The following is a 21227-nucleotide window of genomic DNA, read 5'->3' as shown; positions in this document are numbered from 1 at the left end:
GTAACGATCCAAAGAGTCAGGTACTTACATCTATTTAGTTCTTAAAAGCAGTACAACAGATGGTAATTACTCTCGGCTGTCCTGATGAAATGATGACTGCCAGCCGCATCAGCCAGAAACAGCTTGCGGGCAGGAAAGTAATATCTAAGTAGAGCTTCCGAGGGTGCAAAGAGTTGGTTTCTCAGCTACCTGCCACCTAAAAGCCTTCCCCTAAGGAATAAATTTTCAGCAGGCTAATTCAGGTAGCTTTTCAAAGGTATGTAGGAGCCAAAGTAAAAAGAAAATTCACATCACATAGGCTACAGGTTTTCATACCCTTGTCTATGAATTTTCACAAAGCACAAGTGTTGCAGAATAACTTTACACTGCAGTAGCTGTTTCTTAAAATGCTTTTATGACATTAAAAATGTAGTACACATTAACTGCACAAAATTATAAAAACATTAAAAATAAGGTTTATATAATGCCTTGATTCCCATTTAGGACATTTTGTAAGCTGCTGAGTATTTTTATCTTCCTCTCTGAGATTTCATTTGATCAGCTTTCTCTGCACAAACGCATTCACGCGGAAATCACTTTGCTGACTTGAATACAGGACTACCTTGATGTTTGCAATCCATCTGGTAAAACAGGTTTCACAGTAACACACCAACAGAGCTAAGAAATAATGGCAGAGATTCCTTTCATATTACCATTCTTCCCAACACTGATAGTCAGAAGGTCTGGTTAGGAGAGCAGCCACTCACCTCTTCCTATACCATAAACTCCTCCTAGGCACCATCAAACTGCAAAATGAAATAACTGCTCTGTATCTCTGCATCATCTTACATGACACAGTCATCTGCATTTCTCTGTAGATAATACAACCTGGACCATACCTGAAGATACCACAGCACTATTTGTTAAAAGTGAGTCTCACTAACTATTGAGATACAGGCATATACTTTCAAGAATGTTAAAAAAGAGAAAGACCAAATCTGTGTTCAGTCCAGAAACAGATAAAGCGGACAATATATATTTGTATGTTATAAAACAATAGTTCTCACTTATTCATCTTCTTATGTATTCAGTTTTTTGGTCCATATCTGAATCTGATGAATCACTTTCATCAGAACTAGAAGAATTTTCCCATTCGTGAGAGATGTTATGACAGAGTGGTTTCTGCACACTTCCTGTATCATCAAGGAGCTTTGATCCAAAAGCACCAGAATCTAGCCAGTCAACCTTATCTTCTTGGGAAGAGAGGAGAGCAGCAGAACTATCTACATTCTCTTCAGAGGTTCCCAGCAGAACAGTTTGTAAGTTTATGGTAAAGCAAGCACTGCTCCTCGACCCAGAAGAAGTACAATTTACCTCAGAGAAAGGATTAAGTAACTCCATACTTGCACCTTTATCTTCTTCAATGTCCACTTCATTCTCTTCAAAGTCTTCTAGGTCACTGCCTGGATTTTGACTTGCCTGACTGCTGCTGTCTTCACACGTACTGTCTTTACAGCATTGCACAAATGCATTTGACGTGTCAGAGGAATGAGGCACTCTGCTGAAAATATCACGCCTTGTATAGTCATGATTACTTCTGGCATCGCTTACGCTGTCGTCATCGTCTTCATCACTGCCATTGCCACTACATTCCTTTGCCTTTTTTTTAACCTCTTTAGAAATTATCTCTACAGAGGTTATTTTTTCAGGTTCAAATGTAAAAGGTGAATAGGCTAATGTTCTGATGAATACCTATAAGAACAAAGTGAATTAAAAAAAAAAGTGAACCAAATTTACATGCACACAAAACTATGGAAAAGTACCTGTAAACATGAGGTCAACAAACAAATGGTTCTCCCTGTACCATGTTTCTGGCCTTTTCTGCCAAGCTCAAGCATCTAGAGCTATTATCTCTTCTCCATTCCTGTAAACATGAAACCCTGCACTACAAATCAAGGCACACTCACAGAAATCACTGCTAGTACCAAGTAGCAGACACAAAGTGTTTTAATTCTCACTTTTGAGATATCTAAGACTAAAAGCTCATTTCATAAATACATCTTGGACCTGAGGGGAATCTTGCAATTCTATACTAGCTCTTATAAATTGCCATGTGGAAGAAGAGAAGCCTTATATGAGCAAGGGTTTTAACGTCCATTAGAAAGTTACCATTTGAAACAATGACCTATGTAACATCCTAAAACCCATTTTCTTTGTTTTACTGGCTGCCCTTCTCAGGATTACTGAAGGTTGAAGCACTGGAGGAAAAAAATGCTGAAAATAAAAGATTAACTTTAGAAGATACTTGTCAGAGACATGTTGAACAATCTTAAGGATAGGAAGGTAAAGTCACACCAAAGAACAGAGAGATGAGAAAAAAGTCTTTGAAAAAATTGACACCAACCTTCTCTAACTATGTTTGTAGAAAATGGTAAAGGTATATGTAAAAAACAAACATGCAGACAAAAAAAACCCAAAGAATGAAATGCAAGAGAAATCACAAACTATAGAGAAAGAAGAAGAAAGCCAAGAAATGGATAGAAATGAGACCCCAGGCATCTTATTCTTGCTTGAAATTTAGTGGCAATTAACTTTAATAAATAATAGTGACTTCTTCAAGCATTAAAACATGGACAGTCTCACAGAACAAGATTATTTTATTCAAAATACTGAAAAAAATTAAGTGATATGTTACCATTATCTTCCTTTCTTCATTAACTTAACTGTTCTTCCATAATCATGGACTTCTGCCAATCACTATACCTGACTAAGAATAGTATGGCATTTGGAAGGTAATGCTCGCCTTGTGTATGTGACCCTCCACTAACTGTTCTTCCAAAGCTAGATTGTTTCTTTTGTCTTTTGTTTTCATCAGCTCCAATATTCAAGTAGATTATGACAGCCTGGTCACAATAGGTAACTTCTGGGAAACTACCTTAGCTCTACATTCCTGCAGGGATACTTTGCATATAAGTTTCCCTTTTTTCTATGAAGTTTTCCACTACCAGACATCCTTTTTGCTACTTCCTGTTCACAAGAAAATACAGTAAGAAATCATAACTGAGCCTGGAGAAGGAAGCTGGACATTAGGCCACACAGAGAAGTGGTGCTCAGCTCTGCTGCGTAACTATTCTGGAAGTAACAACTAGGATACTTCCCTGCCAGAAAAGCATCTGCAGATAACTGCACCCCAATCTATAACATGAGATACACGTGAAACTTAAAGGTTGGGGTATATCTGTTTTCACTAAAGAGGATGTTTCCTTTGACTCAAAAGCTACTGTTGATGCTACAAAGCAGACAGGCTTCCTGAGAAACAACAGTGTTTGAAGATTGCTTCCTCAAAACAAAGTCTTATCTCTACAGGAGTCTTTGATGATCTGTCCTTTGTCTCCTTGTCGATGTGAACTGAGAGTACGTTCTTATCTGCTGCGTGTGAGACCATTTCCAACAACTTTTTTGCAATCACCATCCAGGTTTTGCTTTCTTATCAGGCTGCAGAACTGTTAATTTTAGCATTTTTCAGATGCTCTCCTTCTCTCCTTTTGTGGACAATAAGCAAGAAGCATAGCTCTAGAAAGAATGTCTTAGACCACTTATAGTGACTCTTTGCTTCTCTAGATCCGCTTAAGTAACTGGCCCATCTTTTGCGAATTCCTGAGCTTCGGAGGCCACACATCCCAATTCTAGGCCATATTTATGCTTCACTACAGTATGCTCAAACAGACTGGGACTTAAAGCTACCTTTTGTCTTTTTAGCTTGATGTCCTAAGGAAATGTGGTGAAGAAAAAACCTTGAAGGCATATTTAAAATATTTGCTTTCATTTGTAGGAACTCTCAAATCCCTTTATCTAATTCCAGCACCCAGGGACCTGGCTAAACTATCCTCAGATCTTCAGGGAATGATCTGATTCTTGGTGTAATAAATGGAAAGTTTCATTCAGTTGTAGTGGGGACTGGATTTGTTCCCTGAGTGGAGCACAAAGCTGCAAGATGAAATAAAGCTATGTCGGGCAAAACGTGCCAGAAACCACTTTGCTAAGGAGTGACCAACACCGAGTTTTCAGAGCATCCTTAGCGACTCCGTCAGGGATTAGGTTTCTCCCTGCATACTTCACCCAAGAACTAGAATATTTTTCATTTGGAATTATTGCTCCAGCTCGGATGGTGGAAGACATCTGTGCACTGCAGCAAGGATTTACATATAAGCTAATTTTCAAAGGAGAAGGGGTCAGTTATCCCATGCTGGACACTCTACTGTGGGAACTAGCTTGCATCTGGCTGCTGTAAGGAGTTCTTTTAAAGTTAGGCTGGGGAGTCTCCCTATAATTGCAACTTGCACACTATAACTTGTCCCAGAAGTAGCAAAAAAAGTTTTTCAAAAAGACTGAATATTTACATTGCATAATACACAAGATTCAGTAGCCTACAGATCATCTTTGAAAGTTTGAAAGAGGTTAACTCCAAATTTAATAACATTAAATTCTATGCACCTATGTAACTTTCGCCTAAGGCATATTATTAGAAATTATTTTTGTTCAGTTCAGACGGTGAACTTCTTTTTCCCACCTAGGAAGGCTAAATATGAAAATTAGTACATACCAAGGTACGTGGAAGTGATTTGTTTTGAAGAATAAAACCTCCTGCATACATACAGCTTATGATGACAATGATAGTCAATGAAAAACATACAGCACCTGTGATTGTAGCTATACGATAATCTGCAAGTGAAAAAAAAAAAAAACCATGAATGAAGATGTTTCTAATGATGACATTTCAAATTATACATTCAGAACAGCTATTTAGAATTGCAGAATAATTTTGATTAGAAAGGACATCTAGAGGTCATCTGATCCAAACACAACACAAGATTAAATTCAAGGTTAGATTCAAGAATTAAAATAAATATCATCTTTGATAACTATTTATGCAGTCAGTATAGATATGTACACTTAGCAGGATTAACAATAAATGTGTAGCCCCCAAATGGAAGGGTTTTCATATTTTATTTATAAATCTCCCAAATGCTTATCGCCTGGAAGATAGTTTCTCTCTTTCTATTTTCAGAATTAATTGATTTGTAAATCTTGCTACATAAAAACAAAACACTTGCACAAAATCAAGTCAGACAGTCCATTCTGGATCATAGAACAGTTACCTTGTTGAGCTACAGAGTCTGCAGTTACACATTTCCAGGGTGATGAGATGGAATGTTTGTTTAGAGATGCAGAGACCGTAACGGACACACAATAATTTCTATTTGGATACAAATCTTCAATGACCGTATTAAAAATTTCTCTAGTCGTTCTTTCACGTGGCCTCTGCCATGAAAGACAATGTTTTAAAGTCAGCTATTTGCCTAAGAGAGATCCCCAATCACTGATAAAACATTATGGCTATTTCAGTGAAATAATGCAGTAGTAAATACTGAGTTGAAACTTTTTACAGATGAATTAAATTTCACTTGAGGGGTACTAGTTCTCTGAAATGGAACAGTTTTGTTTGCAAGAAAGAAAAAGTCTATACAGATTTCCAGCAGTTTTGCCCCAGATTCAGCAAGCCAAAGCATTCCCAAAGAGGAAAATGCTTTCTCAAATTTTTCTAGTATTGAAATTTTCATACAAACATTCATTTCATTAAACAGCTGCAGGATCTGGAGGGCATCTGCTTCATGGAGATAGGTTTTTGTTCGGGTTCAGTTAAAACTTCCTCACATTCCACAGATAAAAATTTTACCAGATGGGAAATTCTGTTTGTACTCTGACCCTTCACTAGTGCCTACCAGATGCCAATTTTTAAGGGTTTGTTGTTGTTAACAATTTAGACTATAGTCTCACTGAAGGCTGCCTGGTCAGACACCCTAAGATTTCCATTCAACTCCTGGGCTATTATTTTCTGCCAAGTAAGCAGGGTGTGCTTGTATTATTCAAAACTCTGGTTTTGGGGTTGTTTTAAGGTAGCCCTATCAGCCTTTCATCTTTTTTACTCTGTCCTAGCCCTGGAATCAGGCCTTCTCAGAAACTCAGCTGTTCCTACAAGAGTCTGGGTGTTCATACAGTGCTTGCGTTGTTGCAGTTAAAAGTTGTTACCTTAAAAGTAATTCTACATTAAAAGCTGCTACGTTGAAAATAATTCTACTTTGTGTAACTCAAAAAAAAAAAAAAAAAAACCCTGCAATATTTTAAAATTTAGTAATACCATGAAATTGCTAGTTTTCTTACACTCTTCAAATATATCCATCTTCACAGATTATTAAAGACTTGATTCAAAACCTTGGAAGGGAACTACTTTTATTATTGTTTATTACATCTCAGCTTACAAGCTTCCCTAAGTGGGGCTGAATTAACAATTCTCATACTACAGAAGACAATATTACTAAATCTATCCTACTTCAGCAATTAGATACTGCTGAAAAGTACTCATTGCACAGGCTGACTGACAGAAAGGCTTGCTCTAATGCAATATTGCCGGGGGGAAGAAACTGATGGAGAGTAGAGGGAAATTTTTAATGGTTTCAGCATCACATTGTTATTAGCATGTGAAACTGCAAAAAACTGACATTTCACAGTAAGTCAGTGGTTTACCTAGCCAAGAATTTCATCTCTAGTTTTAGCTGATGTCAAGATGCCTACCTTATACCTATTTGTGAAACGTCGTATTATCAAAGATTAAAAAAGAAGAGCAGAAGAATTTCCTTCTGTCTCCAAATGTTGGCCATCATATGCCTCCTTGAAGCAACCTCACACAGATTCTACATGTATGAAACTGCCAGTGATATTCCAATTCAAACCAGGGAAAAAATCCCTATGCTAGGCAAGCTGTGGCCCTTCTCCTGTAACTCACAGCAAAATGAGCTAGACTGATTAAATTCCTCATCTGTCTGACCTGCTGTTCAAAACTTCCAGTACAGGCAGTCTGTCCTCTGGTTAGACAGTTTATTCCAGTGCTTTGCCAGTGCCAGCCAGTATTAATCTCTCTTGATGCTTAACTTAAAATCTTCACTGCTGCAATTTCAGTTTGCTGTTTTTTGTCCCTGTTAGAGTGAATGGTTTATTTCTTCCTTCTTTGCAGTCAGTGTTTATATACTGAGAGATTCAGGCCTCTCTACATGCTTTTCTTGTTTAAACTGAGCAGTTCCCTATTCTTCCAGTGTTTCCTCGTGGGCCATGGTTCAGGATGCCACAACCCCCCCCACCTCAGTCCTCACTGTTCCTTTTAGGATCCCGCTCAACTGGTCTGTGCCTTTTTTGAGCCTTGGAATGGACACAGTGCTGCATGTGGGCTTTACAAGCACTAAGAATGTGAAAAAGCAATTTCCTATAGGTTCTCTATGGTACGTTTCTACATCCACTATGATGTCTCTCTATACTTTTTGGTAACACTTGACTCATGTCTAGCTTGTAATATTATAGCATGTGCTCATCCTTTCTGGCAAAACTGCTGCCTATTTAGCTGTTTCCACTCATTGTGTGGCTCACTATTCTGAAGTGTTCTCCCTTGCATCGTTCCTTACTGAATTATCTGCTATTATCTTAATATGATCTCGCCATTCTGTGAAGATTGTTTGAAGTTATAATCCTGCCTATCTACCTCTCTAATTCAGCATTCAAACCAGGAGTAAAAATCAAGAGGGAAAAAAAAAGTTAGTACCAGACCCAGAACACGTTGTTGCAGAACCTAACTGGATACATATTTTCTGTTTCACAGAGAACCACTAAACTGCTTTCTGGGCGTGATTTTTCTATCAGCTGTGTATACAGCTACTAGTAGCTTCAGTTAAACCATATTTCCCTTGTCTTCCTGGAGAACAATCACTTGAACCAGTGCCCCACGCTTGACCTCCGTAAAGATACAGGGCAAAGAGTGTTCTTTTTCTAGGCCTGCTACTCTGGTGCAGAAGGAAGCCAAGTTTGCTCTTGACAGATTATGCTTGCTCTCCCTTTGTTTTCTTCTAAGTGCTTTCTATTCATATATTTGCTTCTGTGAACCTGCTAACCGCTAGGGCCATTTTGTACTTTCCATTTTCCTTTCTTCTCTGAAGCACAAATAAAAAATATAAAAAAGTTCTTTACCTTATGCTGTCCATCATGTGTTTTCAGTGTTATCTCATAATCAAGCTCTTCATATATATCAATTAAAGACAGCAGCTTTTCATTTTTTCTAAAGTGAGATGTTGGCAGCTTTACAGTGATATTTATGCAGTTTGGACAGGAACTTACATTAACTTCTGGTGGTCCCAGCAATGCTATTGAAAAAAAGAAGCGGGGGGGAGAACATATGCTTTGCATTCAGTACTGATTTTATTTCTGTGATGGATATACAGCTGACTGATCAGAATCTAGAGTATATCACTGTTGTACATCCAGAAGGCCTTGAAGCATATAAGTTCCAAGGCCAAACTATCTTTTCCCAGGTGAATAGGTTTCAAAAACAAGAAGAAAGCAGCCACTCAGCAATGGAGGGAAGAGAAAAAAAGGGAAAGTTGACAGAGGCAATCACTTTGCCTCAGGTCCCACAGAAGCCTGAGCTTTTTATCTTTCTGAGAGGAAAGCTGAGGTTAATGTACAGGAAAAGATGACTCCTTTCTTGCCAGTCATCATCACATAGTCACTCTCTGGAAGGAATCTCTGTAGAAATTCACTAGTGCGTGGTCCAGTTCATACTGGTTGCAAGAAAGGCTATAGGTCGTAACACTTGACAGCTGAGCTCCAAAGACTAAAAACTCTACTAAGAGTAGGACAGAGGACCTAGTGAAATACCATTACGCTTCTGTGAGATTGCCTTTGACTTCAAAATAATGTCCCAAGTTCAGTTCCTCAGAACATCAATGTGTTTGGAAAGCCATGTACACTCTTTGTCTCCTCTTTCCAAAACCATACAGTCATCAAGATCAGAGGAACTACCATACTGAATCAAGCCTAAGGTCTTCTTTCCTCCCATACATTTCCTCATAGTACAGTGTGGGGAAAAAAAACAAAACAAAACATGCCATGAACACTTAGAATTTGCATTTCACTTTCATTTTCCCAGAAGCACCTGCATTTTGATCAAGGTAGAGAATGATTTGTCAAACTCTGCAAAATTCAAAAAAGCAACATACATGAGCTAACTATTTCTGTTCCAGAAATTGAGTAGGAAGGGAAAAGAAGGTTTCACCTGGATAGGTTAAAAAAAGTTTCATATCTAGAACAAATGCGAGTTTTCATTTAACCTCAAACAGAAAAGCATATCCTGCTCAATATGGTTCCAAACTTACTACTTTCTTCTGCAGTTAACACTAGCTTAAACTTGGTTGCAGTTGTTATCCTGGCTCTCTGCTGCAAAACCTGTGTTTTTGCTCAAATCCATCTCTCAACAGGACTAAGGCTCCACCCTCACTATTTGAAAGTAGATGTGAACTATACCCCATAGGGAAATATCTGAGGATATTGTTTCCTTCCTATTCAGTTGTTATAAAACAAAAAACGGACTACTGGGTTCATCTAAGTCCCATGCCCTGAAAAATGCATCATAGAACTTGACTCAGTTGCTTATGGTTTGAACTAGAGAACTTCTAGAAAAACATCCCATTTCAATTTACAAATTGCTAGTGATGGAGAACCAGCCAGAGCACCTCGTAGTTTGTTCCACTGGTCAGTTCAAAACACACCTCATTTCCTACCTCAAATTTGTCTAGCTTCAACTTCCAGTCAGGACATGCTGTTATGCTTTGTTTGCTGGACTAAATAAGCCTGTTAGCACATTAAATAGTGGCCAAGGCATCTTCTGATCCTTTTCTTTACTAAACTAATTGCTGAAGGACTGAGGACATCCACCTCCAAGGGATGCTTACAAATCCTTTAGGGTTTCTTTTTTGGCTATTCTCCCAATCCCCTCCAATTTTTCAATACTTCTGAGACCAGAGGCAGACAGAGTGATGGCTACCAGTGTTGAATTCAGACATAACATAAACTCCCCATTTCTCCTCTGTAGTCCTCCAATTGGAGGGCACAGCCATTACCTTCCATGAAAGTTACATAAAAGTAGCTTTTCCAGACCAAGTGAGCTGGATTAGTATAAAATTACAGAAACTGTCTATTGTCAGTAGCTTTAGTCTCAGCATAGCACTAACTATTGAGCTCTTCAAAAAGACATTCCTTAATCTCTATTTTACTTCAAAACAGAATTCCAGAAGCATAACTCCAGGTTGAAGCCACCTCTGGCATTAGAAGATAGCATTACTAATAAGCGTCATCTTGTAGGAGCAAGTAAAAGGAAAAGAGCAGGCTGATGAACAAACAGACAAACCTCTTCCCCAACAGCTAGTATGGACATGATATTTCTTTAATTCCTAACATCGACTGCTTGAAGACATAAAATCTTCTTTTTTTTTTTTTTTAATATTGCTTTAAGCATCTTATGCACTTAGTGACTTTTACTTTGGGCTTGTGAATGCTCAACATGATACCATTTCCTTCATAAGTATATTAAGATATATATAGTTTCAAAACCAGGAGTGGTGTCCATTTATCAGAACCACTTTAGCTTTCTGACATGTGTGGCTATCTGTATATTTTATGTTCTGTTACACACTAGATTATACACTAGCTCACATTCTCTCACATAAAGGAATAAAGCTAGCAACTAAATTAGCTTGGAGTGTCTTACTGTAAAGTTAGCAGAGTACCATTTATATGTAACTAGAAATAAAAACTGCCAAAATGAAGAAATGCAGACAGAGAACTTACTGTCAGTAAATGGCATAAAATTAAGTGCAGAAGAATTGAATACTTCAGTTCCTATGAAGCTCTGAACCAATGTAGAGTACTGAATGAAAACATCTTTAAAATCCTCTGTCAGATTGCACAAGAGTTGCATAATATCTGAACATTGTTTAGCAGTCATCCAGTTCCTGTAAATTGAAATAAAAAGAAAAATCAAAATAATCTATTACCTGCTTTAAGAAAGCATTTCTAAAGAAAACAATAAAAATTGACAAGTGTACTGGATCAGAAGATCACTGATCCTGCTCAATGTATAAGCAAAAATAACTTATAAGATCTGAATTATTTTTGATTGTACTCTCATTCTAGGAAAGCAAGAAAGATGTATTTCAAAAACCTTAAAAAATAGCAAAACCAAACTCAGATGATCAAAGGGTAGGGGGCGGGGGGGAATGTGTAGGTAGCATTTACACACATCCGCATTTACACATATCCACTTATACAAAACTAACTTTGCTTGCATTTTATTTGTCCTTAGTCTCTTGTTTTCTTTATTTCAATGGCATAATTGTTTAGTCAGGGATTGTATCTCATTGTGTGCTTTTACACCACATCGCATGAAGGGGCCATAATTCAAGTTGGAGCTCCTAAATTCTATTATCATAATTTTTTTTTTTTTTTTTAAAAGGATAATCCCCTGTACTGACAATATATTTGAGGGTTACTTCTGATGTGAGTTATGTTTTACATGCCTCAGACTAGCCACGGACAAAACAGTATTTGACCCGTAACTTCGAATATGATTCTCTTTCAGGCCTTTCTTTTCAAACTTTTAGTTGTGTCATAAAGGGCCAGAATAGTTATGCACATAGGAAGACATACAGCATTAAGGAAACTACCTACAAAGATTTTAGATAAATTACACTGAAACTAAATACACTAATTAGATAAATTTGCTCTATAACAAATGACCAGCCTCCTCAGCCTACAATCCCAAATCTTCATGTGTCCAAAAGTCACAAGACATATACCACATCCTTCAGAGAGACAAGAATAAGGTAAGCTCCAGAAATGGCTGTGGTGTAGGGGGAAAATGGCTCCCCAAAACCCTATCACGCCATGTCAGACAGGACATGCAGATGGCTACCAGGGCAACTAGCAGGGCTGACCTCAGCAGCCCCAGCAGCTCATTTACTCCTATAGCCAGCAGTCCTGGTTACCTTGCAGGTCTCCAGGAACTTAGCCTCCAAACCTACCCATGTGTCGTAGGCTCCAGAGAACAGAGCTACTCTTGAACAATTCTGTAGCTACAAAACATCTACCGGGCACCTTTACAACTAGACACCTTGGCAAAACCCTGTTTCCAAAAGTATAGCTCAGCTGAGCAGAAGTCAGTCAGTTCTTAGTGCTCCTGAAGACTCCTCTACTAGACCTACTGCACTTTATTTGTTAAGGTATAGCTGTTTCAATTGATGACAAAGAACAGAGTGCAAAAAGAAGTTACTAATAAATCTGACTGCAAATGTCCCCAGATTTTTTTGAAATTGCTTCTTTTCTGTGATACAATCCGTTTATGGCACGAATATGTAGACCGCTTAAGTGAGACATAGCTAATTATATGGTAAAATCCAATTCTTTCCTTTTTAATCTGATAAATGGCAAATTATAGAAAAGCCTTTGAGTGGAAAAACAGACAAAAAAAGACACAGGCTGAGTATTTTGAGTAGATAAACATTAAAAGTAAAATTTGTATCCTATATGAAATCAGACATACCTGCGGTCAGTGTACAGCACACGATAGTGTGTTGGCACAGTTGGATCATTTCCTGCCTGCCAGGACAAAGTGTGCTGGAAATTGTGAGATTTCATTTGCAGGTTGAGAGGTGGCCCTCTCACAGATCTTTCTAAAAGGAAAAAAATTAAACATATGACATGAAGAGGAATGGCAAACAAATGCAAGACTGCATCAATTCTAATCAATAAACCCCATTAAAGAGGCCAATATCAGCCCCAAAACAAAGCAACTGTGGAATAGCATTGAGTTCAGCACAATAGCAACCAACATAAAGGACGGTCCTGCTGTGTTTTATTTGTATGAAGTTCCTCAAAAGTCATAAAGTTGTAGAATGATGCTTGGTGAGAACATGCAAGTCTTTTGAAAAGTATTAGAAAATACATTTGAAACACAGTAAGAACTCTTACCACGCAAGCTGTAACAAGCTGTAGACAGAATGCTGATGTACACTGGAAAATGAAACCATATATTAGTGCATTTGTATGTCAACAATATCTGATTCATGAGAAGTATTAATTTACTACTGGCAATATTAATTTGCAACAATTAGAGACAATGCTAACTATGCTCTCAATGGAAGTGCTTCTGTAGCCCTTTAACTTTCTACGTGGCTGGGTTCTCTCTTTAACATCTTCCTCCTCCTCCTCCCCTCTGCCCTTTCTTCCATTTTCCCAGAGTATAGATGTCCTTTTCCAACCAGTCATTGAATCAAGACCCCTAGCAGCCAGTTCTTTGATAACTGCACTGTTTTTCAGGCTCATGCTAATCCCTGGTAGAAGGGGTTGAAGTCTCAGTTTGAACAAACTTACTTAAGAAGTACTTATCAAATATTGTCTTAAGAGAGTTCTAACTGCATCTCAGGTAGCTCACTCCATTTAATAAAACATCATGTTAAGTTAGGATGAGAATCTTAAAACTAGTCTGGAAAAAGAGAGATATTACAGCTTGAAGAACATGACAATAATCTTCACAGATGTCCTTCACTAAATGTAGGGAGTTTTCAATGCTGTAGCATAACAACATCAGGATATAATTCATTGTTTTCAATCAGCTAACTCTTTTAACTCTATTCCAGTTGCCTCTCCTTTCCAAAGTAAAGTTCATGTTCTGTTTCTGTAACATTCTTCTGTGGGTGCTTCTAACTCTTTCTCCCACTCTATTCTCTGCCTGTAAAAGAAACAAAAACAAATGGACACTGTGACACGCACACACTTCTTGTGTCAAAGGGCACAGTTAAGGCCACATTCAGCCTGTCAGTCAGACCTATAGTCTGAGTATCCTCTTGAGCTCAGCCTTCTTTCAGATCCTGACATCTAGAGTTCTCCATATCTAATTAAAAAACAAAACAAAACAAAAAAAAACCCAAAAAACCCCACACCCATAAGAGACTGGCTTTTCATCCAGATTTTCACTTCGTCCTTTTTCACTGGCCTTGACCAACCCAGTCTTGTGTTATTCATGTCTGAACAGAGTATTGCTTCAAGTCATTCTTGAAACTATTGTTTTGACCATTCTATTTTTTTCTTGAGATACTTCAGCTTACTTCCCACTGCTGAGTGTGACAAATACAAACTTCCAGTTTTCATTTTTGAGGTTTTGTGGCCTGTCCTCTGTCTCTCCTTTTGCTGATGAGATACTAACTCCCACCCCCAGTTGGTCAGAGAAGTCATTAGTTTAATTGCAAACAAGCATGCTTTTTCTCATGCCTTAAAGGAATTCCATGGAAACATCTGCAAAGTTACTTGATTATTTTCCCCAGAATTCTTCTCCAAAAACTCCTGCGGGGGGGATGCTCCCAGCCTCCCCCCACCCCCCATCTGGTGCCAGTTACAAACAGTCTGCATTCCTGTGCCTCACACACTGAAAGGGAGGATGTCAGGACTTTGAGATAAGGCCTGCTTGGGCACCAGGACCTTGAGAGATAATGAAGCCTCCTCTTGCTGTTGGGGCAGTGTTAATCACTGTGGACTGGATTTATCTCCTCCTCCTCCTCCAGGCCTTGAGAGAGAACACCTCCTTTCAGTGCTGGGGCAGTGTTAATCATTGCAGACTGGAATTAAAAGCTAGGGACTGCACAAAGAGACCTGCAACTGGCCTCATGACTCCACCTCCACCTTCCCCTGAAGTGTATAAATAGGTTGGCCCCAGAGGCCATCTTTGGCTCTTTGCAGGTGACAGTGGGTCTGCAAACTTGTGGATCCCCTTGGGACAAGGGTGCCCTCCTGCAGTTACTTCTCTGGCATTGAGCGTACATTGGCTGCTAAGGCAACACCTGGGTAAGATCAATCAGAATTGGTTTGCCCAGTTCATTTGTGTTGGTAGTTACGGCTAGTATAAATTAGCTAGCTTTGTCTGTTCACTAACTAGTTGCCATTAGCATAACTTTTAGTGTAATTAGAAACTAAGTATTCTAGTTGAGCTAAGTTTCTGTTAATAAGAATTGCTGCTTTGTACCGTTGTAACTTGTGCAGTAAATTTTGATCTTTGAAACAAGTTGTGGAGTCATGCAGTAAATCTCCTTCTCCCCCTCCTTCCCTCCCTCATACCACATGAAACCCACATGGTCTGGGACTGTAAGGTAGTTGGCTGTCCTGCAACACCTCCCTTTGGTCACAACAACTAACCCTCTACCCCAATAATAAGACAATACCCAGAACACTGCTGGCCTGATATCACTGCTGACCATGTTGATTAATACTGCCTTTACACATTTTTTTCATTCTTCTCATCTTGGCTAGAATGGTAGCCCCTGTACCTCGGGGAACGTCTCTCAGATTTTGGATTTGTGCAGCAACTAGCACAGTAGCACTCTACTAGTCCATGACCAAGGCTCTCAGGTGCCACACTATTACAAGTAACAGAACAGAACTCTTTCCTGTGTCAGTAAGATGTGCCACAATAAGAAAGATCCTGAAAAGATAAAAGCAGTCTGGGACTTACCTTAAAAAAAAATATATATATATATATGGAAATGTACAAATAATGGCTGGGAGCATGTGAAACATGGCACCATAATATCCCTTCTTACTAAATTAGAGGGTATTCAGAACAGTTGTGGGTCAGATGTCCCAGGTATTCCCAGGTGTCCTGCTCCAAGCACATAGGGAGAATTTTCCTAACACATGAAAGCAGTTATTTTGAATTCCTTCTCTATTTTTGCAGAGTACTGGAAGACAAGAGGAAGCATTTCCTCTTCACTTAAATAAATATCTGCACAGAATTGTTATGGCTGTAGAGAAGTGTCTCAAAAAAAAAAAAAAAAGACACCCTGGCCCTTTAATTAGCAGTGAGCACACACAGAAGCACATACAGATACACTTAGCCACCTAACTTAGTTAGCAAAATCTGAATGGTTTCAACGAAGTGCCTCTTACGAACCTGGCTCTCAGGACATTAGTCTAACAAGTATTAAACTATGCTCCCAGCATCCAAAGAGATTAAGCAACTCACTTGAGTTGTACATGCAGCAAATGTATGTTCACACAGAGAACTCATCTCTCAAGCTTCAGTGTATCATTTAAACCACAGACATCCTCTCTTGCATGTCTTCTGTTCTTCTGTATTATTACTGAATAATAAATACACCCTTGCAGAAGTGCAGTTAACAAAAGTGGAATGATCTATTTCTTCTATTATAGTAACAGATCACCTGTCTAGAAAAAAAATGGCCAGTTGGTATGAGAAACACAGCAGTACTGTAACAGTTATTATTCTTTACCTGAACACAAGCTCAGGTTTATAGTCATGGTGGCAGGAATTCTCCCTTCTCTCAACAGGCATACAGCCTCTAGCACACTAAGGATATTACCGTTATACAAATAAATGTCGTCAGTGCACAGACTCTACTAATGATACACTTCCTTAGAGCAAATTCTTTGGTCTAGAAGGAGCATTTTTTGCTGTTCTCTTTTAACCTAGCCACCTCACCAGTTGTCAGCTGTCTTGTTGAACGAATTCCTGTTTACAAGACCTCCTCTCTCCTCCTCTGTGAATTTTAAATACTTCTCCCCTATCAAAATCAAGTTTAGCTCACTTAGAGTTCGAAATACTTCGGTAACTTTGTTTCAACAAATAAGGCTAACAAAAATAGTTGGAGTTGTAAAAATTGAGTAAGTCAGACTCTTACACAGGGAACACAAACAGAAAGAAGAACCATCGCAGACCAAGTAACTGTGGGAAACAATGGAATGGAGAAAAAAAAAAGACTGTCTGTAAACTAAGCAGGGCAATATTTTGTCCTTTTTACAGAATTAAATGGATTCTATCAAAACAGTTTCCCACTAAGACTACAGCTGAAACAACAAACTATGTTTGTCTTGCCCACTAATCCAGAAATTAAAATGTCCTGGAGAAAAGGAAAAAAAAAGAAAAAAAAAAGAAAAGAACAAGGACAAGAAATGAAAAACAACATATCCAGTTGAAAGTCCACTGGAAATTTAGAGAGGCAGGAAGCAGAACTTGTTTTAAAGCATTTTTTCTGAGGGGAAAATACTGGTTTATTTATAGAACGGAGTACATAGAATATAATACAGTGGAATCTTGATTGTGTGAATTATTCCAGGGACAGCTGTATAACAGCATGCTGGTATCTTAGTTCAGTAACTCAGAAGTGGTGTTAGTGAAAAGTCAGCAATACTACTTCTCCTACAGTATAAAGTTACAAGTGACTTACCAAGCTGATAAAAAGGCAGTGGTCCACCCATGAGTGTTGCCATTGTGATTAAGAAACTACTGGTTATGAAATATACATTTTGCTTCTATACCTGCAAATACATTAAATAAAAATCAGATTCAGCAAAATGTATTAGTGAACAACTCACAAGTGAAATGAGGTCTACGTTCAAAGAGTTATTCTTGCCTCTTCAGTGTGCATGTGTGTGGGGGGACAACAGCACCGAAGCGGTACTTAACTGCACTGTTATTGCTATTACATTACAGAGAGGTCCCAGTTTAGACAGGTAATTTTAAGATAATAGCACTTTTCCTTTTTTTCACCTGGAAAGCACTGTTATCTTTTCAAATAAATGCATAAAACATCTTCTGATTACTTGTACTAATTTTGTATGAAAATAGCCTCTGAAAATTCTATGCCACTGAATCCAACAGGTTAAATACAACAAAAAATAACAACTATTTGGCTTTATTTGAGAAATTATTAAGACTTATCATTGTTCAAAAAATTGTTCTAGAAAGAGGGTAGATCAAGATTGAGGTTAAAAAAAATGTTAACGTTATTAATTATAAGAAAGCTATAAAGTCTTTATATTCTTTTAAGTCTATTAAAATATTCCATGTCCTAAATGTTATTATTCTACCTTATCTATTATCCTCATAATATCAATATTTGCAGGATCTGGTTTTGAATTACAGGTAGAATAGCAAGGTGCAACTGTGAAACAAAGTATACTATGGTCAAACTTCACATGATACATTACAATCCACTGAATTAAAAGGAAACCCTTATCAGAGATGTAAATCTTCCTCTGCTCAAGGTTTTAAAGTGACTATGGGAAGTCACTGCATAAGTGTTGAGAACCTAAATCTGTGCAACTGATAAGCATCCTTCCAAAGTAACAACCTATTCTGCAGATGAAAAGAAAGTCTCCCCCTCACACATATACATTTCAGTTTAGTTCATTTTATTAATTAATTCATCGAAGTGTGAGGAATATTTAGGCCATTTAAAATACTTATTTTGCTCTTCCTATCCAAAACTAAGAGCTATGGATAAGAAGATAAGATTGACTAGCTACTAAATCTTGAAGTTTACCATCAATATCAGCAAGCTGGAAAGTGATTAAGTCACCAATTTTAACTAAATATCCATCAAGCCCATTTAGTTCTGGCACTAGTGAATAAGACAGAAAATATAATGACTTTCTTATTTAGGTCAAGTGTACAGATTATACAGTAAAAAAAAAAAAAAAACTTTCTACTTTCAACATGGTAGCAAGCTTTATTCAGAAGTCACATGGAAAACTAAAGCCTTACAGTTTTATTTTCACAGTTACTTTAAAAAGCAGAGTTATACCTGTAGGATCTGATCCTTCAGGCTGTTCAAAATGATCTCTCCATGGGGAAAACCTTGAGGTTCCCAAATTCACTTTGCAAAATATTTGTGTCTTAAACCTTGCAACTAATCATAAGACATATTCAAAATACTCTTTACATAGTACTATGCAAAGATTTATTTGCCCATCTTAGCTCCTTCATATAGAATTTGAAGCACTTGTGTTTGACTCTGCATACTGAGCAACACATGTACCTCAAAATGATCCATTTTCAAATTGAAATTATACGTTCAGCTCCTTGGAATATGCAAGAAAAATGTGATGAAACAGGTTTCTCTTCAAGTTTGAGAGAGCTGTCTAAATCCCCATCTTTTGAAGATGTATCAGTGCCAGTGAAATTCCAGGAGAAAACCATTTCTGTCAGAATCCTGATCAGCTTTTGCTATTCTTCCTCTCCAGAGCAACACCTGGAGAGAAGCCATGGAAATACCAATGAGTCCAGCCTCCACATACCTCATCAGCTTGGGCTGCTAGGTTGCCAACACAATAACTGAACGGTGTACTCCTGAGAGCTGAATAAGGTGTTCGGCACTTTCGAGACTTGGCTTTGCACTTCCACATCATCTTCAGAGATAGCCTGTCTGTAACTTCAGTTCAGGCTGCCTACAAAAGCCATCTGCTACTGCGGCAGGTTACATAAAGACCTGTCTGTTGGGGAAGACCCACAGAACTATTTGCCTGATACTGATCACCTAACATCACTGTTAGGACAAACAGGACACGTGCAAACAACCTTGGCAAGATCTAGCTATGTTGCAAGCACATGCTCTCAAGTTTAACCATGGCTGTCTCCTGCAGGATTGCTCTCCAGAGTCACTGCAAAGATCAACCTGAGCAGGCAGCTATGGACAAACAGTGTTGATGGCTGGAATACTTGGCCCACCTTACAAATGCAGAATGCGTGTACTGCCAAGGACCTGGCTATGGAATAGCTACTTTGACTGGCTGCCACGGAGTCTATCTAGCCTTTGAAGTTTCCTGGCTCTTCTGCTTTGCAGATTTATTGCACCTGACCAGCTCTGGAAACAGGTTGGAGAAAAACTTTCAGAAACTTCTGTAAAGGTTGCACTGAAATGAAATTGCATGTTTTTAGAACACATCCTCCTTCCTGTGTTCAATGCACAGAAGTCTGGGATGTTTTGTATTTCCTTCCAACTGGAATAAAAGCAGGTTTTGAAATCTCAGAGGTCACTGGCTTGTGCTTCAGAAAAGCTCCACATCAGTAAAGTAGAAAACACAACCTATTCTTGAAACTAGCAGATGGCATATTTATCTATAGAAATCTGCTTATCTGAATATCTTTTGAGAATCAGCAAGACTGAAAGAGACATTTCAGGTAGAAAAGTCAGCAGAGGAATGTTCTAAACCTGCACACGTAATGTGATGTATGCGTTAACTTTACTGCCAAAACTGTGTGAACTAGAGGATCATGCAGTGGATTGCAACGTTACACCTGCGCTCTATTCCTGGCTTTGCCACAGGACTTTGCATAAGTCAATTCTAAGGATATTGAAATAATTTACTCTTAAAAAAATTCCAAGTTATGTCCATTAACCAGACTCTATCAGACTCCACTGTGGTGAACTTTTCCTCATAGACTTGCAGCCTTGAGCTATGCATTTACCTACATCAAAATTAGCTACAACGCCCCTCAGGGGCGATTGCTACAGTCAACTTCGCCCACAGCGATACCAGCGAGGAAACAATCCTAACAAGCTGCGGTTTTTACACAGGCTTCAGCCGCGGGCTAAGACCACCCCTGGCTCAAAGCCTGCCTCACAAACACGGCCGGCCCTCTGCGCCAAGCTGTTTGCTTTCACTTTTCCAGGAAATCCCTGCCGGCTGCCGACCGCGGCTCAGGGAGCGAGGCCTGGCACCCCCAGAGGCCACCCCTCGCCGGGGACGGACGGACGTGCTCCCCCCGCCCCTGGGGGCTGCCCCGAGCCCCGGGGCGCTTCGCGGTCGCCTGTGGGGCACGAAACGGCCCCCCCCCTCGGCAACCGCCTCCGCCCCGGCTGCTCTGCGGGAGCAGGTCCAGCGCCTCCGCCGCGACCCACGGAGGGCGCCGCTGCCCTCCCTCGCCAAGAGGAGGCGGCACCCCCGCCGCAGCCGCGCGGGACAGCAGGTCTCCCCGCCCGTACCTGGCGGCAGGCAGCGACTCCAGGCCGCAGGTGCGGCTCCCCAAGCCTCTTCCATCAGACCCTGCCCAGCCTGCGCCGCTGCCGCCTCCTTGCCGCGCCGCGGGAGGGAAAATGGCCGAGGGGGCGCTGTGGGGCCGGTCGGGCGGCGGCCCCGCCCCCGCTGGCAGCGAGGCGGGCGGCCGTTGGGGCCGGCTGTTAGGGCGGTTGGGGCTCGGCGGGGGTCGGGGTTGCGCCGTCGTTCTGCGCGGGGCCGTGTCTCGCCGGCAGTGGCACCCGCGGGGACAGACAGCTACCCCCGCATACGCGGGAGGTGGGTTTGGTGTTTGTTTAGGTGTCCCCGTCCCCCCCCGCGGCTGTGGCGGGTTTTGTCGCGGGGGATGTCTTCGCTGGGAGCTGCTACAGCTCCCGCTGGTTGTCTTCATCGTTCAGGATCCCTGTGCCTTTTATGCAGATGAAGTGTGTTACTGCCGATACAGCATTTGGTCAACATTTTCCTTAACGGGTGCACAGATTGGTGAGGTGTCCTCTGTACATGTA

General features: G+C 39.8%; 1 protein-coding gene across 7 annotated transcripts; it reads right to left on the bottom strand.

Moving 5' to 3' along the window:
• Positions 1-375: 375 nt before the first annotated feature.
• On the bottom strand, positions 376-20838 carry IFNAR2 (interferon alpha and beta receptor subunit 2). Of its 7 annotated transcripts, none has more exons than XM_064524316.1 (10): positions 17151-17241; positions 15929-16131; positions 13288-13645; positions 12886-12927; positions 12458-12587; positions 10708-10871; positions 8053-8225; positions 5139-5301; positions 4583-4701; positions 376-1731 (listed from the first exon to the last, which is right to left on the bottom strand). In XM_064524316.1, coding segments are annotated over exons 3-10 (1473 nt in total). In that variant the 5' UTR covers positions 13289-13645; positions 15929-16131; positions 17151-17241; the 3' UTR covers positions 376-1050. The 7 variants fall into 7 exon arrangements, with proteins under 7 accessions (XP_064380386.1, XP_064380392.1, XP_025964335.1 ...); XM_064524322.1 differs by having other exon boundaries at positions 13421-13645; XM_026108550.2 differs by lacking the exons at positions 13288-13645; positions 15929-16131 and adding an exon at positions 20691-20838.
• Between the last annotated feature and the right edge of the window lie 389 nt (positions 20839-21227).

Source organism: Dromaius novaehollandiae, chromosome 1, assembly GCF_036370855.1.
Source record: "Dromaius novaehollandiae isolate bDroNov1 chromosome 1, bDroNov1.hap1, whole genome shotgun sequence".
Taxonomy (NCBI): Eukaryota; Metazoa; Chordata; class Aves; order Casuariiformes; family Dromaiidae; genus Dromaius; species Dromaius novaehollandiae.
The sequence above is the reverse complement of the archived record's forward strand: the minus strand, read 5'-3'. Positions and strand labels throughout refer to the sequence as shown.

Excerpts from the sequence above, each read along its gene's own strand:
- IFNAR2 (XM_064524294.1), bottom strand. The coding sequence starts at position 12,982 with ATGAATCAGATATTGTTGACATACAAATGCACTAATATATGGTTTCAT. Across the intron at positions 8,226-10,707 it reads TTTTATGCCATTTACTGACA|CATTGCTGGGACCACCAGAA; the intron begins GTAAGTTCTCTG and ends TTTTTTCAATAG. Across the intron at positions 4,702-5,138 it reads AGACTCTGTAGCTCAACAAG|ATTATCGTATAGCTACAATC; the intron begins GTAACTGTTCTA and ends TTTCACTTGCAG.